The sequence below is a fragment of the Rousettus aegyptiacus genome, unplaced genomic scaffold (assembly GCF_014176215.1).
Source record: "Rousettus aegyptiacus isolate mRouAeg1 unplaced genomic scaffold, mRouAeg1.p scaffold_m13_p_1, whole genome shotgun sequence".
In the NCBI taxonomy this organism is placed as follows: Eukaryota; Metazoa; Chordata; class Mammalia; order Chiroptera; family Pteropodidae; genus Rousettus; species Rousettus aegyptiacus.
Window position 1 is genome coordinate 143,480,606 of NW_023416284.1, and position 17,887 is coordinate 143,498,492.

At 41.0% G+C, this 17,887-nt stretch overlaps 1 protein-coding gene across 3 annotated transcripts; it reads left to right on the plus strand.

Moving 5' to 3' along the window:
- Positions 1 to 4,426: 4,426 nt before the first annotated feature.
- On the plus strand, positions 4,427 to 17,746 carry MTRES1 (mitochondrial transcription rescue factor 1). Of its 3 annotated transcripts, none has more exons than XM_016155759.2 (4): positions 4,427 to 4,452; positions 11,394 to 11,875; positions 13,630 to 13,702; positions 17,454 to 17,746. In XM_016155759.2, the coding sequence occupies exons 2-4, from the start codon at positions 11,406 to 11,408 to the stop codon at positions 17,631 to 17,633; spliced, it is 723 nt and encodes a 240-aa protein (XP_016011245.2). In that variant the 5' UTR covers positions 4,427 to 4,452; positions 11,394 to 11,405; the 3' UTR covers positions 17,634 to 17,746. The 3 variants fall into 3 exon arrangements, with proteins under 3 accessions (XP_016011245.2, XP_016011244.2, XP_036076422.1); XM_016155758.2 differs by lacking the exon at positions 4,427 to 4,452 and adding an exon at positions 4,465 to 4,778; XM_036220529.1 differs by lacking the exon at positions 4,427 to 4,452 and adding an exon at positions 4,798 to 4,993.
- Positions 17,747 to 17,887: the final 141 nt, after the last annotated feature.

The window sequence follows — 17,887 nt, forward strand, 5'->3', positions numbered from 1 at the left end:
ATTAGCAAGGATACAAACCAAAGGAAACTCTCACGCACTTCTTAGATAATCTTTGGCATAATCATTTTGGAAAATAATTTGGCTTATATATAAAAATTGGACATAGGCATTCTCAAAATTCCACTGCTAAATTGATACCTTCTCAGAAATTCTGGCACATGAATACCAGAATATATTTAAAAGCCTCTTCATGGGTGTGCACTTTTCATTACAGGAAAAACAAAATTAAAAAAAAAAAAAACTAAAAAGAAGCCATAGTCCATCGACAAAGAATAAAAAATAGATTATGGTATACTCGCACTTTGAAATGTTATTAGCAGTAAAAGAAATAAATGAACGACAGCTTCCAGCAACAAATTGGTATATTTCAGAAACCTAATGTTGAATGAAAGCACGAGTCATAAACATGAAGTATGTTGATGATATATAGTCATCAGATGTGTGACATATAGTACGACACCATTCATGTAAATTTTAAGAACAGAACTCATCAATATATTGTGTAAGGAAACACATATATGTGATTTTTAAAAATGATTTTTAAGAAAGCAAAGGAATCAAACCCAAATCAGAAGCATGGATACTAGGGTCACTGTACTGCACAAATTCGTCAATGCCATTTCCATTGCAGTTGATGTGAGTGATGCTTCAGATGAGTGCGCAGTGAGTTCCCAGAGTTATGCATGTCCATACATAGTGGTACTGGTATTGACCTTCAGTGGGAAGAGCAAATAAGTAGAAAAAACAATTTGCATGAAAAGTGGGCAAAGCATATGAACTGGCAAATTAAAGAAGAGAAAATCTGAATATAAAAAAGATTTCCATTCTCACTACCAATTAGGAAAAGTTTACAAATTAAAAACAAGGTACCATTTTCTATCTATGAGATTGGCAATATTTAAAAATCTGATAACATGAACTATTAGGAAGAATGGGAAAAAATATGACTGTTATGAGCTTGTGCAACTGTAAATTAGTATAATTAGGCCATTTTTAGAAAAATTGAAGAAAAACATACTTGTGAGACTGAGGGTCCCTATGACTTTAATTAAATTTGGTTTTAAATCTTAGCTCTAGAAATCATCTCTCTCTTTTTCTCTCTCCCCTCCCTGTCCCCGCCCCTTTGCTCCACAGAGACCTAGCCTTTCCCCCAGATAATCAGCAGACTGTAGCCTGGACCTGATTAATGGTCACATGGGACCTCTGGCCTGCTAAAGATAACACTTTTACCTAAGTTATGTATCAGCCCCTGAGCCCTAAGGTAGAAAAAATCCCTGGCTACTTTCCCATAAGAATGGACACGGGGACCCTGGAGAAGACCTCAGAACTGTCCTCAAGACTTGTAGAAATTATTACTCTCACCTTGCTTCCGATCGATCAGCTCCCAGCATTAACACGAACCCCTAACCCAATAATCTGTAACCTATACATCATCTCAGGGGAATTGGGTTGTTTTTTTTTTTAAAGAGTGCAAGCTCTTTGTCTCCGAATTGGCCAATTCGCACATTAAACTACTTTTTTTCTTTCTATACTGCAAACTCCTGCTCCTGCATTTCTTTGGGCCAGTGCGCACAAGCAGATGGACTCAAGAAAAAAACGGTGGAGTTTCAGTTACACTTGCTCTAGGACCCAGAGATTTCTATTCTAAGCAAACGCATTAGAGAAACTTTCACACAGTGATACCCCCAGAAGTGCCCATTGCTGCGATGTTTGAAAGAACATAGTTGTTCTTAGGAATGAAACTGAAAACAAACTAAACATAATTTATATATAAATTGCATAAAAGAGCCAAAATGTATGTATAAACACGAAATGAACCCCAAAAATAGAGTGAAAAAAGTATTACTACATTATTTCTATTAAATTTTTAAAATTAATGAATATCTCATATACATCTTAGATATATCTAAGATAACTAGAATTTGTTACATGTTTGTTTTGCTTGTGTGCTAGCAGGAACAATATGAAAGAGTGAGAAAAATTCAGGAAAGGAAAATCTAAAGAGTAAGCTCCTTGAGGTGAGAGTGAAGGGGGTGCAGAGTGAAGGCTTAAAAAAAAATCTTTGTTGATTAGCTAAACTCGAATTTTGGGATAAGTAAGATGAGGCAATAGAAGGGAATTCTCTTCTCCAAGTAAATTTTCTCCACTTAAACAAACAAACAAACAAGCAAACAGATAAGTAGTAAGTAAATTGTAAAAATATATATAAGAAAATAAAATCTAACGAATAACAAGTTTCAGAGTATTGAAAGTGAGGCCACTCCTCCTGCATTATAATCAAACTCATCTACAGGCCCCAAACAAAAGCACTGCCCTGATTTACTCATCTCTTTGTGTGTATGATCAAGTATTTGAGCTAAATTAAAAGCTAAAGCCCAGAGTTGTATGCTCAGCTCCAAACCCTGTTCTATGTTCTGTGGTCCAAAACTGTATAGTCCTGTTGACTGAAATGGAAACCTAGTCCACTAGGTAGTCTAAACATGTGAAAACTACAGTCTTCATAATACGCTATAGCAGGCATTCTGTCTAAGGAGGAAAAGGAATGGGTGGTTTCTGTGAAAAAACAAAATTAAAAATCATAAGTATGTGTATACAGAGGAATAGATTGAAGAAATATAGTGGAGTCACTATATCCAAGCTGCTAAATTACTAAAATCTAGTAGGTTGGGGTATGAAGAATAATTCTATTCTTGTTTTAACTAACCTGGAAACTTAAACTTTTGAACTTTCCAGTCCTGAGTTAATGCCTGGATATACATCAAACTTCCAGATAACCCTCTGATTATCCCCTGCAGGACTAAGGAAAGAAAGTTCATGTATCCAGACCACCTGACATCCATTATCCAAACCACCTGACATTAATAACTACCAGACCACCGATCATCTAGAGCGGCAGTCCCCAACTCTGGGCCACAGACCAGTATCCCTAGCCAGCTAGGAACTGGGCTGCACAGCAGGAGGTGAGAAGCAGAGGAGGGAGCAAAGCTTCATCTGGATTTGTAGCCACTTTCCAGCACTAGCATCATCACCTCAGCTCCACCTCAGATCATCAGGGATTAGATTCTCATAGGAGCACCAGTCTCTATTGCCAAAAAGGTTGAGAACCACTGATCTAGAGGATTACCATCACAGACCAATCTAGGAGCTAAGAATGCAGAACTGATTCTTTTCAAGAATGTACTTTTTACTATAAGAACTCTTTACTTTTCTTTCTTCTTCAGAACACTCTGGGTATGGCCTAGTTGTATTTCTTGTTTGCAAATTCTAAGACCTTCGAATCAATTTTTATCATTTATTTTCAGGCAATAGCTTCTGATTCATTTATTCTCATCGACAATACACACACACAAAGACCTTGTTAATCTCACAGCAGTTTTTTATACTAATTATTATTCTTAAATTAAAAATTAACTTGATTCATCTAATGAAACATCTTTTTAAGTGCCAGTGACTAAGTTGATTCTATATGATCCAATATCACTGTATTCTTTTATCTCCTTCCATAATCATGACAATATCATCATTTTATAATACCAATTAACCTGTTAATGATATTTCACAAGATATCTATAAACTTTTACAAACGATTTAAACTAGTAAATGGAACTATCGCCTATATAAAATGACAAAAGGATAAACTGAATTAATATAAAATTTGAAAGTACTTCAGCACTTGAAAATATTTGTAATTGCTTTTTCTTATTGCACAAATGCAGTGAAGTAGCCATTCTATGAAGCAATGAGGAAGCAGTAAAATCAAAGTGTATATAGGACAGGAAAGGGAAGGGCGGATGTTCTGAAAACAAGGGGAAAAACGACTGTTTCTAATTGAACAGAAGATGTATCCCCAAGAACATGTATCCACAAACATGAAATTTCGTGAAATAGGTTCTCCCTTGGAATTTTTCCATTTCCGGTTCATCTTTTTACTTTTTTTGTTTTATGCCATCTAATCACTTCTGCCTGACCAGTAAACTAGACAATTATGACTGAGTTGATCTTTTAATCGCTTTATTCTTGAAAAGATATTCTGAATTTCCCTTACATTGTCATTAAATTCCAGCACGTGTGTACATTTTCCTGGAAACAACGTGTATAACTCTCAAAGATGTTCAAAAGGGTTGGTGGCCCCAAAGAATCCAAGACCCACTGCAGTAACATAAGCTCTCTTCAGCCACGTGGAACCAGACAGCGTTGGCTTCCGCCCTGGGCCGAGAGGCTGAGGTGTCCCATGGCCAGCCCTCCCCGCGCAGTCCTCCAATGCTCGGCTTCCAGCAGGGGTCGCTGCTTCACCGCCGCCGCGCGCGTGCGCCCGGCCCGGCCCGCTCTCGCCGCGCCGGCGCCGACGGAAAAGGCGGGGCATGAGCAGGGCGGGGCCTGGAGGCCGGAGGTCAGTGCGGCTGCTGGGAAGGAAGGAGGGAGGGAGGGGGGAGGAGCGGCATTGACGTACAGGTAACTATGCCCCTACGGGCGTGCCGCGCCCCGGGCTCGTGCCCCCTCTCTATTGCTTCACCGCGCGCACTTAAGCGATAGGGGCGCGGCAAGCGCCTCTGCCGCTCTTGAGCCTCTGCCAGGCCTCCGCGTGAGTTTTCCGCGCCCTGCCCGGGCAGGGCCAGTCTCCGGACGTCCCCAGTACCCGGGGACTGTCGGGGCTTTGAGAACGTGGCCGGCCCGAGGCTGTCCGACCCTGGGCCTGGCACCTACTGCGGGTTCCAGACGCAGACTGGGAGCTCGAGGACGCAGGTGTCCAGTTTCCCTTGACCTTGAGGACCGGGAAGGTGCGCACCCCGTAGGGGTGGGGAGGGAGCGAGGGGAACCCGACCTTGTCTCAGCAGTCACTCCGTCCCTCAGGTCACCAGGAGAAGGGAGGATTTTTAGTTGCAGTAGACCTGCAGTCACTTAGATCAGGCTCTCCTTATGGTGCAGTGAACAGGCTCAGGAACGCGGACTGATTTCCGCAAGTCACGGACAGCGTTGCTTCTTACAGCCTTCGGTTAGTTCACAGATTTTATCTCTTCTGAAGATCTTACCCGAAACCGCCGTCAGGCTTCCTGCATTGATCATCCTACTGCTCACGTCCACACTGTCGCCAAGGAACTTTTAAAATGCATTTCTAGAGGGGTCACTTTCCTACTTGATATCTTTCTGTGACTCCCATATTCTCTGGGTGAAGTCCAAACTTTGATATGCAAGGCCCTTCCAGATCAAGCTGCTTGCTCATCAGTCCAACCTTGTCTTTGTTTTTTCTGGGTCATTCTAATGCTCCAGTTCTGATCTTTCATTCCATTTTAATTAAGTACTTACCATGTGCTGGGCACTATTCTGAGCACTCGGAATCAACAGAGATAAAAAATACAGGTGAAGATCCCTACCCTAGTGGAGTTTATGTTCTAGTAGGGAAGACAGGCCAAAAAAAAAAAAAAGAAAGAAAGAAAGAAAGAAAACCCATTAGTAAATTATATGATAGTAAGTAATAAATGCCATATAGGGCAGCAGCCCCCAGCTTTTGGCACCAGGAACTGGTGCCCATATGAGAAGCTAATGCCTGATGGTTTGTGGTGGAGCTAAGGCAGTGATGCTGGTGATTCTAGCTCTGGGAACTGGCTGCAAATACAGTTGAAGCTTTCCTCACTTGCCCTCCGCTGTGCAGCCCAAGTTCCATTCCTAACTGGCCACGGCCCAGTCTTGGCCCTTGGCCCAGGAGTTGGGGACCCCTGCTATAGGGGAAGAAAGTAAAGCAGGGTAAGGGGAGATTGGGAGGGCAAGATGCCTATTAAATAGTTGGAATGAGTAGATCTCTGAAGTGAAGATGAATTACCTGTGCAGATATCTAGGGTAAAAATGTTCTAGTGCAGCCGAAACATAAGACTCTATCCAGAAATGTGCCTGCTGTGTATGAGGAAGGACATCAGGAAGGAGCTGAGTGAGTGCTCAAAGGGTTAGAGAGGCAGGAGATGAGGTCAGAGAGGAAGTAGAGGGGTCAGACCACAGAGAGTCTGTAAGCCACGGTAGAGATTTTGCTTTTCTCAGTGTTTTTCTAGGGTTTTGAGGAAAGGAGCAACATGGTATAAATTACTTTTTAGAAGAATCACTCTGACCATTCTATGGAGAGCCCTCTAACAGAGCTTCCATAGTAACCCTGGTGGCAGATGATGGTGGCCTGAATCTAGTAACAGTGGAAGTGGTAGGATACTGGACATGTTTTGAAGATAAGCCAACATGATTTTCTGACATAATGCATATGGGTAATGAGGGAAAGGGCAAAGTCAAGAATGACTGGAAGCTTTTGTTCTCAACTAGAAGAGTAGAGTTACCATCAACTGAGGTGGGGAAGGCTGCAGATAAAACAAGTTTGGACCGGGGATATACCAGGAGTTTGTTTTTGGACCAGTTTTTGAGGTGCCTGTTACGTACTCAAATGGAGATATCTAATAGGCAGTTGGATATTGTGTCAGGTCCTCAAGGCCATCCAGGTTCATTGATTCACTAGGAAGACTAAACAGGACCCAGCTATGGGTTACAGCTATGATCTAATACAGCAAAAGGATACGAAGCACCATCAGCAGGGGAATAGATGCATGGGACAAAGTCTGGAGGAAACCATGAGCAGTCTTCCGAACCAAGAGTCCTCCCAGTGGAATTACACAGGACATGCTTAATTTCTCCAACAAATTGTGAAAATATACGTGAAATGTCCATCAGGAAAGGTCATTAGCGACTCGGGGCCCAGGGTTTTTACTGAGATTTAGCCACATAGGCCCCCTCTACCAAATTGTACCAAATTTCCAGACTCTCAAAAGGAAAGCAGGTGTTCAGCATAAATAAAATTGTCTGCACAAACAGTTTAGGCACAGTGAGCCATTCCTATCAGTTTTAGGAATGATGAGAACCCTGAAATCCAAGTTTTCAGACACCAGCCAAGGGCCATCTTGCAAGTAGGCCTTTCTAAGGATAACAGTCTAGGGTCTGCTATATTAAGCCTTTTCTGCACAGATATACAAGTCTGAAATTTGGAAGAAAGGTCTAGAATGGAGATACAGATTAGGGAGTAGTTGACATACAGGTGTTATTTAAAGCCATAAAAATGTACATTGTTTTGATATGCTTTTGTCAAAACTGAAAGATTGAGCTGGATGAAGCGAAAGTAGAAGAGAAAAGGATCAGAGCCTGAGCCTGGTGTCCTCTAACATTAAGATGTCAGGGAGAAGAGAAGGAAGCCGCAAGGGGTTTTGAGAAGCAGCAGTGGATGCAGTAGGTAAACCAAGAGTGAGGTGTTCTGGAAGCCAGGTGGAAAGAGGACAGTGATTAGCTGTTTCGAATGCTCCTGAGAAGTCAAATAAGATGGAGACTAATGAGTGACCTTTTGGATTTAGAAACTGAGAGGCAGTGAGTGTATAGACAATTCTTAAGGAATTTTGTTAGAGGAGCAAGAAAGGTAGTGGCTGGGGGTAGTGGAGTTAAGAGAAGGTTTATTGGTTGGTTGGCTTTTGAATGAGAAGTAACAGCATGCTGATGGAAATGGTCCATTAGAAAGCAAAAAGTTACTGTTGTAACTTGCTGTTTCCCCAAAGCTCAGTTGCAGACCACCTTTGCCATCTGAACTCGCCTCAGGCATCCCTGCTCTTGGCTCCAGGCTCTGCAGGATCCAGCCTCTACAGGACCTCAGCTTTCACTTAACATTCTCTGACAGCCAGTTTACTTGCCCACATCCCACTTAAATGGCAGTTCTTTGAGGACAAGGACTGTGTTTTATATACCTAGACCTAGCTGGCCACTTGGCATACACAGGCAAATGAGTGAAGTGGAGGTGGATGTAGTAATAGGTAAGATGCTCATTCATTAAAAATAAATCTACAAGTATTCACTGGTTTTTGTATGTGCTGAGCAGATTGGGGGTGGGAGTAAGGATCGGGGCACAATTCCTGCCTTGTCACTACCCATAGAGTTTGAAAAATAAGAATAGTGCAGAAGATACACAGCACTGGTGCAGCATAAGTTTGGAAAGGGACATGATGAATGTAGGCAGGGAAGGGTAGAGGAGGATGGTGGCTCTTGTGTGGAGCGTGGAAGAGGGGAGGCCATGCTAAAAGGACAGAAACTTTTTTTTTTTTCAGTAGTAGAATCTTTTTCAAATGAAATATAAGGAATCCCAGTATTCACCAACACTGCTACTCTGGTTGAAGAGGAGTTGGGGCCTGATTAGCCCTCTCATCTGGCACTCCCACTTCTCTGCCCAGTTTCAAAGCTCTGAGGCAGGACCTGGGTTCTCAGACCCCACCCCTGTGGCCCTCACTGTCCACTGCTAACATCTACAAATGGTCATCTCCAGCAAAAATTAAGTGTGTTTTCTCAGTTTTATCTAAACTTCCATCATTTACCAATGTTTGCTTGCTGGAGAGTAAAGCAGAACAGAAAGAGAGGGAGTAAGTAGCTAATATATACAGAGGTAATGCTTGTCTTGGCCTTTTGGTTATGTTTATTCTGTTAATGTAATTTTAAACAGTTATTTCGTGCTAGTAAATGTTTCCTAGTGTAGGTAAATATAACTATTTGTGATGTATGCAGAGATATTGTCATATCCAGGCATTTCTCACAGGAGACAATAGGATGGTAAAAAGGCAGGACTTTGGGGTGGAGGGTGTTGGGAAATGTAGGAGTCCAAGCACTGACATTGAGACAGGACTGACTTCTCTCTGCCAGATATCTCTTAAGATTTCTTCTAAATAGGGGTGACATTTCCTCCCACACCTCTGCTCCTGAAACTCTCCACTCTGGTATTTCAGTTGATGGAGCAGAAAGAGCAGTGGACTTGGAGTCAGAAGAATGGTGGCCAGTTTAGTATGGTGGTTAAGAGCCTTGACTTAGGAGCCCAGGAGCCTAGGTTTGAATCCACTTAGTATCTGTGTGACCCTGTAACTGAGATGATCTTGTTGAAAGGAATAAATGAGTTAATATGTAGACCAGTGCCTACATACCAGACCCATAGTAATCAATGAGGGTTAAGAAGACTTGGCATTGGAATCCTGGCTGGATCACTTACTAGCTGTATGATTTAGCAATTTGTTAAAGTCTCACTTGTACTAATCTGTAAAGGGAGGGACCTGCACTGAGTTATCCTTTAGAGGCTGTCCTTATCATCTCTGCAGACACACATGGCTTCAGGAGTATTGTTAATTAGGGTGGAACATGCAGCCAGGTCCTGAGCTCCAAGGCATACATATGGTTTTTGGCATTATACTAGATAGCAAAAAATAATTTGCTGAAGTCAGACCAGTGTTTTTTAAACTTTCTTTTATTGTGATCCACAGTAAATACATTTTACATGATGACCCACTATGTGTATGTTTACATTCATATGTATGTGTGTAATTGTAACAAAAATTCCATGAAGCAGTATTTACTCTTACTACATGTGATGCACTATAATATTTTTTATACCCTTCAGTTCTAGTTCTTAAAAAGTAAAAATTTTAATAATGGCTCATGACCCGTAGTTTGAAAAACATTGACCTAAAAATAGACAAATCATCATTATTGCTGATCTTGATCTTCTTCATTAGATGAACATCTTATATAAACTGTTCTGATCTAGGCCCAATAGCAGATGGTGATTTCAGCCATGGCTCTCTTGGCCCATAACTGACGTTACCTGGATAAATTCTAGTGCTTCTGGAATTTAGGCCTAACACAGAATTCCTGAAGCTGATGATAGAGAGCTCTGGCCACCTATGGTTAACTTTCTTGTGTGTTATGGGTAGCTAGGAAGGTATGAAAGGCTCTGCTTTTGAGTGAATTATTTTTCTTAAAATTTTACACTGTGAAGAATAGATGCCAAAAATGTTAACAGTGGTTATCAGAGTGGATTATGAGTGATTTAATTTTCTTCATATTTTTACAAATTTCCTACCATGAAAATATATTTATATATAATCATTGAAATCTTTCCCTTAAAAAACTGTATTACTAAAATAAAAAATAAAAGATAAAAAAATACCTTTACTAGGCAAAATAAAAAGTGGTCCACCATTAGGTAACTTAAATAAATTTCTTTTGATTATAAAAATAAAAGATAAAAAAATACCTTTACTTGGCAAAATAAAAAGTAGTCCACCATTAGGTAACTTAAAAAAAAATTCTTTTGATTATAGTGATCCATGGAAACTACTGAAATAAACTGTTTTCTCCTTTATCCCTGCTTATATAAAATTTAAAGTTCTTTCTATGAATGATTATTATTCTGTATTATATTAGACCATACAAAATAATATTTCTCTTTAAGGTGCTTAAAGTAGTTTCTAGTCACCATTTTAGAGTACTCTATGGATTTCATAGCATTTAAAAATTATTTCAAATTATAGTTATGTTGAAAACAGTCCTTAAATTGAGGCTGCTTTATTTCTCATTTAAGATTCACAGTGGCGTCCTAAGAGCAATGAGATACAGAATTAAGCCTGTGTAGACTGCCTTATTCATGCCAAGAAAAATATGGTCTAAAATGTTAAATATAACTTGGAAGTAGCTAGCTATGTGCTATCGAGTGGGCTTACAGATATTTGCTGTTAGCTTTATGAAGAATGGAAAATAGGAAAAATCATGCAAATAGTTATCAAATCAGCCTGAAAATATAGCCTTGGCACAAAGGAAAGCCTTTTCACATTACTAAATCATGGTCTTAAAATCAACTTGATGTACTTGGGAAGGTCTGCCATCATCATAAGATGGGTTCTGCTGCCTTTGAGGTAGTGTAGGAATTCATCACTCTTTGGCACGTCAGCACCTCAGTACAATTACCTAGTTTGTGGGTCTCCAGGCCCTTTCCTTTTCTGCTAGCTAGCCAGCACCTCTGTTAAACAGTGGGAAAAAGATGTAAAAGGAGGTAAAATGCATATCTGTCCAATTTGTTCATTCCTAGCTCTGATTTGGTGGGGTTGGAGGCTGAAATAAAGTTTAGAGATTCACTCTGGGTTTTGAGGTCTTCCTTCCTTGGCAAAATGAATATTGTAAAGATGTAACATATGTCAGTAAATAGTTTTTCTCTCCATGAGATTTTTTTTTTTTTTTAAATCATCGCAAAGTATTTTAGTGTATTTCAGTGGCAATCAGTATCCAAGCTAATTTGGGGGTTAGAAAGAGGAGAACCAGTGTTTTCACACAAACTACTATCTAGTTCCACCCTCATGACCACCCTATGAGGTAAGCACGTTAATTACAGCCTGAAGTTCACTATGGTACAGTGCATGGCCCTTGGTACATGCAGAATGCAGACCAATATGGCCTTTTGTAGGGGAGCTCAAGTACAGTAGTAGGTATAAAGTGTTCATGGTATGTATGTTTTCTGTTGTAAGAATGCCAGGACACTGCACTTATGAAACAAAACAATTATTGTGTTTCAGGTTATATGCACCATGGCTATGACTAGTGTCAGATTGCCCTCCAGTATTTTACGAAAGGCGGATACCTGGATTGGACTCTGGGGAGTGCTGCAAGGGACACCTTCACGCAAACTCTGTGCTTCCTTGAATCGATACTTACATTTTTCTAGTACCAAGTTAAATGCATCAAATTATAAAACTCTGTTCCATAACATTTTCTCACTGAGACTCCCAGGGCTTTTAATATCTCCAGAATATATTTTTCCCTTTTCTGTAAGACTCAAAAGTAATATTAGCTCTAAAAAATCCACTAAAAAGACTCTGCAGAAAGTCGAAGATGAAGAGGACTCTGATGAAGAGAGTGATCACAATGAGATGAGTGAGCAGGAAGAGGAGCTCAAGGATGACCCTAGTGTGGTCAAAGACTATAAAGACCTGGAAAAAGTAGTGCAATCTTTTCGGTATGATGTCATCCTGAAGACTGGCCTAGATGTCGGAAGAAAGTAAGTATGATGTGCATTTTATTACAAAATCATTGTCTTCTTATTTGTCATTTTAATGAAGTATCGTCAGTCACTCAGCCCATATTATGGTGAAAGGTAACTATAAATATGAGAGGATCTTATACAAAACCTGTTTCAATTATTTCATTCTATGGATGAGAAAATTGATTCCCAAAGAAGTCAAGTGACTGCCTGCGTGCAGTCTGCACACAATGATTACTAAAGGAATGAATGGACCATGAGGGTAATTAGTCTTATATATCATTAGCAGAAAGAGAATGAGAATATTAAAGAAATCTTGAACCTTATGTGCCATATTTTCTTGATTCTAAAACTCAAAAGTAAGACTGTAAGATAAACTATTGATCTAATAATAGCTTTGGGGGAAAAGGAATCACCATGTTAGATGTGTGTGGCAAACATAAAACACACCAGGTTTCACAAATGCCACAGTGTGAAGAGATACCTCTTAGAATCAATGGAAGCGATACAACAGGGTGGCTGAGAATGCAGGCTCTGCAGCCAGATTACTGAGCTTTCAATCCTGGTTCTGTGTATGACCTTGGGCAAGTTACTTAAATTCTCTGGGCTTCAGTTTCCTTATCTGTTAAATGGGGATAATAGAACCCACTCTACAAGGTAGTTGGTAAGATTAAATGAGTATTTCTCCATTTATAGCAGTGCCTGGCACATAGTAGGTACTCATCATATGTTATGATGTTGAAAATACTATGTGTGTTCATATATAGTACATAGATAGTACATATTAAGTGTAACTTTAAAGATTTCTTTAATAGTCTCATTCTCTCTCTGCTAGATTAATTATATAAGACTAGTGACCCTCATTGTTCATTCATTCCTTTAGCAATCATTGTATGCATACTGCATGCAAGGTAAGAATTATAGTATGAATGATAAATTCAGAAAGATTTTCTTATGTCACTTGTACCTTTATGACCTAATTTAATGGCATAGTTTAATTTTTTAATCTTTGAAGCTTAAGGACTCATAAAGGTGACTCTGAGCCCACAGGCACCCTGATCAGATTTGTTAAATGTCTTCTAAAATCTAGCAAACTCATAAAGGGGCCTCTTCCTCTCCCAGAGTAATAGCTGCTGCTGCTGTTACTAAGCAAACCCCAAATGTCAGTCACCTGGAGTCAGAGCCTGAAGAGGAAAGGGCACTGATTTTTGTCTGCACCCTCCCCTGGTCTAGTTGCCCCAGTGATTAAATTCAGAGAGATCAGCAGCCTCTGGATTGGAGTTTCCCCAACATCAGTGCAGACTAATAAAGGATTTCTTAATGGCCTAACCATATGTGTGGTGCCTGGCTTTTCTCTCAGAACAGGTGTATGAGGGGAAAGGAGTGCCCACCCCCTAGTCTGTCATGAATCACAAGAGCTACCACCTAGCAGACAGTTGCTGCACAAGGAGTCAGGTGAAGGACCCTGGGCCCTGTCCTGAATGAAGGACATGCACATGCTGAGCCTTCTGGGAAAGCCCTGTCAGAGGACTGATTACCTGCCAGATAGTGCTAGCAGATATTTGCAGCAGGTCAGCATATATTCGGGTCTCCCTCTTTTAGATATATATGGAGTCAATTGACTATCACTTTCCTAGCACCCAGAATGGAGTTTATGGTGAGGTTGGTCACTGTCAGAGTAAGCTCTAATGGCAAATGTTTTTCTCACACTTGTATAATTGTTTTGAATATACTTCTTATTTTAAAGCACTTTGACTTTTTTTTCTTTAAAGCAAAGTGGAAGATGCGTTCTATAAAGGTGAACTCAGGCTGAATGGGGAAAAATTATGGAAGAAAAGCAGAACGGTGAGATATTAAGATATCCAGATATTTTCCCCCCAATTTCTCCTTGGGCTTCTTGCTTGGGTTGTCCTTTTGTCTTTCTTACCCTCTCTGAGGTCTCCCTAGGGCCTGGTCACGCTAATGAGAATTACCAGCCAGCTTCAATCACACAAACCACTTGCTCTTTTGCCGCCATTATGACTTTGAAATGAAGCTTCCTTTCCCTTTTTAAAAAAATTTTAAGACACTATCAGAATTGGAAGTTAAATCTACTAATTAAACTTCCAAGTTATTAATGTTAGCCCCCATGAAGTAATAATAATTAGGCTAAAAAATAAACATTTGATCCATGTAGAGACTTCTTTGGCCTACTGTTGCCTGAGCAAATGTGTGATTCTGTCAGTTCAGCAGTACACCCCTACCCCCGACACCCGCTGGATACACTGTTCTGTGTGCAAGACAGCTATCAAAAAAGAGGTTCCATGTTTTCTGACAGGACCATATCAATATGACTATTAAGAAAAGAAGTCACTTTTAAGCATTATAAGAAAATGTATTTCTAGTATCCAGTGTTGTTACAGGAAATCATATATCTAAAAAGTATGTTATATGTGTTTTTGTAAAAATAAATTAAATACATCTAGAAATAAAATATTAATATTTCTAGTATTTATTTTCGAGTAGGACATTATGGATATTATCTTCATGCTTTTTATTTTCTGAATTTTTCATGAGTCTGTATCACTTTCATAATTGGAAAAAACAGTAATGTTAGTAAAAGTTAATAAAATATAAAAATGTTAGTACAGACACCCTTTGAAAAGTGTGGAAGACACAGACCTGTGAGGTGTTGGCAGGCATAATCTCTTAGTGTCCAGGAAACAAATGTTCCAGGGAAGTTAGACACAATTTTGGAGGTTGTTTTTATTTTAGCTTCTCTCATTTCTAAACACCCCTGGGATTTGAGGACCTGAGCTGTATCCTGTTGCCCTGGGACATGGGAGGGTGTGAGCCATTGGCCATGGACCTGGGTGAGCACTTAGGTTTTCTTCAGAGTCCTTTCTCCTGGGATCAGACAGGTTCTTGCGGCTAAGGGGACAGGAGAGAGAACTCCCCAGTACTTGTTTCAGCTGCCGAATCACAAGGCCCACGATCCCTTTGATGGCACCTGACCTGGCAGGTTCAGATGTCGGGTTTCAGTCATTGTTCGTGAGCTGCAGGGTATCAGGCACTCCAGGGACTTCTCATCCCTTGATTGCTTTGATTGCTTTTTCGTGGCTGTAGCCCAGCCCCCTTCTCTCCAGCTGCAATGTTCAAAGGGCAAGACCTGTTCTTGGTGCAAGATACCTCTGTACCAGGGCCTCATTTACAAATACCACAAGTCTATTTTTCTCCCTCTGCTTTGAGATATTGTTAACTACAGCCTAATTGCTGATGCTTCATTCTGCCTCCAGTATTCTCTTGTTTCGGCTGCCTACCAGATTTCTCCTGAGGGTCAGCAAAGGAAAAGGCCAGTATTAACACTCAGCTGCCTTGTTACTAGGAGGCCTGGTAGCCATAGTAACTGCAGCTAAGGGGAGATTTGAAATGTAGATATTTGGAACAGCCCCTAATCCCAGCCAGTTTTGCTTTGTGTCTGCTGTGCTGTCTCCCGCATTAGGAAGGACAGCATCTTGCAGGAATAAAGAATACCTCCCCTTCCATGGCCTGCTCTGTGGGGCCTGTGCCTGGCTGCTGGCCCTGAAGAGTCGTGCTTGTCTGATGCTGCAGCTCTAACACTGGCTGCCCACAGCTGAACAAAGCTTTTCTGTGAGCTGCAAACCAGGTGGAGCCCAGAGAGTTGTAGGTGCTGGGTAACTGTGCACTGAACAGAGAGTGTGTGGAGCCCAGGTACGGAGACTGAAGCCTTCCTAAAATCACCTCTCCCTGGGATTGGTTGGGTGGAGGAGAAACATTCCTTCCCTGTTCTCTGCCCTAGAGCTGCTGAAGGGATCTCTCTTCAGGTCCAGGTTAGCCTGCTCCTCTGTTAAGGAGCTGATATCACACATCTGTGAAAGGGAACACAAGAAGGGTTACCTTTTCTCTGTCTTTTTTTAATAAATTTTATATCATGTTCATATATTATTAAAAATGAATTTTAGTGAAACAAAGTTCTACCAAAAAAGTAAAGCAAACCTTATATTTTTGGACATTGATCTTAAATGTCCACACAGTTGAACCCATGTGGTCTTTTTTTTTCATTGAACCCAGCAGAACTTTAGGAGGACAAACCCCCCAGATGATGCCCAAGTCAGTCCATCCTTCAGACTCAGGGGGAGAAGCAGTCCTCGTACCTAGCTGTGAGCTTTTCTGCTTCTCAGGAGAAAATGGTTTAAAATCAGCCCCTGCAAGTTTTATACCCAGCCACTCTGGGCTGCCTGGATTGACCAGAATGGTGTTGTGGCAAGCAGGTGTGCAGTCCCATGTTGTAGACTGAGCATTAGGCCTGCGGAGGCCCTGCGTGAGTGGGAGAACAGATGTGGGCTTTCGGTGGTGAGGTACAGATATTCCGAGAATGTGAAGTTATGACTGCCTCAGAAAGCATTCATTGGAAAATAAAAGTCAGCATATGGCACCATGTTTCTTAAACAGGATCTCTCTAGTAGGCTTTTAAGTGGTCACGTGTGCCCCCTTAGAGTTCATGGCCCACTCATCCCTCTTCCCCTCGGAAGGGTAATGAGCAGTAGGAGATGGCCCCTGGTCATCCCTGGCTTGTGTTCTAGTAGAAGAAGCATATGGCATCTGGGTCAATTTAGCCTCTTCCTGAGTTACTGGGCAGATCCCCTGGGATCCTGAATTGCCAAGACCAGGTAGATATTGGTTGTGGGCTGTCAGCTCCCTGGCAACTATGCCATGACTGCCTCAGGACAAGCCCTGCACTAGCTCAAGAATGGATTTGACCTCAGCCCTTTGAACCCACTGAATCAGCTTCCAAAATTGAGGCTTTTCTCAGCGACTTTCCATCTTTCTTAGTTGAGTCTTGTCTTTTTTTTTTTTTTAAGTATAGTTGGCATACAGTATTGTGTTAGTTTCAGGTGTATAATAATTTGACATTTTTATACCTTACAGTGTGATCGCCCCACTAATTCTAGTAATCAACTGTCACCATGCAAACTTATCACAATATTATTGACTATACTCCACCTTTTCACCCATCCCCCTAGCCTCCTCCCCTTAGGCAATGATCCCTTTGGTCTCTGTTTCCTGTCTCTGTTCTTGCCGATGTTGCATCACTGGGCCTAGCCAAGGCTAGAAAAGCAGTTTTTTTACTTCCACAGTGACTAATTTCCAATCCACTGCCTAGTGCCCAATTATGTAGCTCATCTAGATGAAATCAATGAAAAGTCTTACACTGGAAATTGTCTTCTCAGTACATGTAGTAATTACTGTGCCCCACTTTATCTTTTGCCATGTTACCAAAATAAATGCCTCCATTCAGGTGTTTACTTAACTCACCCAATAGAGGTGAATATTTGAGCCACACCAGACAGAGATGATTCACAAGCTGCCGGTTGTCTAGGTCTGAAGGAAGGACCCTGGCTGGTATCCAGCGCAGTGGGGTTTGAGGCACCTCCGAGTGAGGCCCTAGGGATAAGTGACTGTTACAAAGGTGTCAGGACCTTTTCTCACCTGCCCTTGGATGATGATCACCTGGTAAAAACTAGAATCAGGGATGTTTGTATTGGCATGCATTTCCCAAGATGTAATAAAGGCTCAGTTTTCTTTGAATTTTCAGGTGAAAGTGGGAGATACCTTGGATCTTTTAATTGGAGAAGATAAAGAAGCAGAAACAGAGACAGTGATGCGGATTCTCCTGAAAAAAGTCTTTGACGAGAAGACCGAAAGTGAAAAATACAGAGTGGTGTTACGGAGGTGGAAAAAGTTAAAATTGCCTAAAAAGAGTGCGCTTAAATAAATGGATTGCTTTTTAGTGATAAAGCTACTTTCCAGTGGTAGTCGGGAAGGAGCTAGCTTAAAAAGCAGACCTTTTCATTAAAATAAAGTTCTCTTACCATTTGTGGAATCTGAGCCATTTTGTGGAAATCAGGATCCATATCTTGGCGATAGCACCATTGGCTGGGATTTCCCTCCTGGCCTTGATTTGTGCTTATTTTGACCTCATGAGCATGAGTGAGATGTGTGCTGAATGAACTAAGCCCAGGGAAAGTG

Coding starts and splice junctions, on each gene's coding strand:
- MTRES1 (XM_016155759.2), top strand. CDS start 11,406: ATGGCTATGACTAGTGTCAGATTGCCCTCCAGTATTTTACGAAAGGCG. Junction 11,876..13,629: donor GGCCTAGATGTCGGAAGAAA/GTAAGTATGATG, acceptor TTTTCTTTAAAG/CAAAGTGGAAGATGCGTTCT. Junction 13,703..17,453: donor TATGGAAGAAAAGCAGAACG/GTGAGATATTAA, acceptor TTGAATTTTCAG/GTGAAAGTGGGAGATACCTT.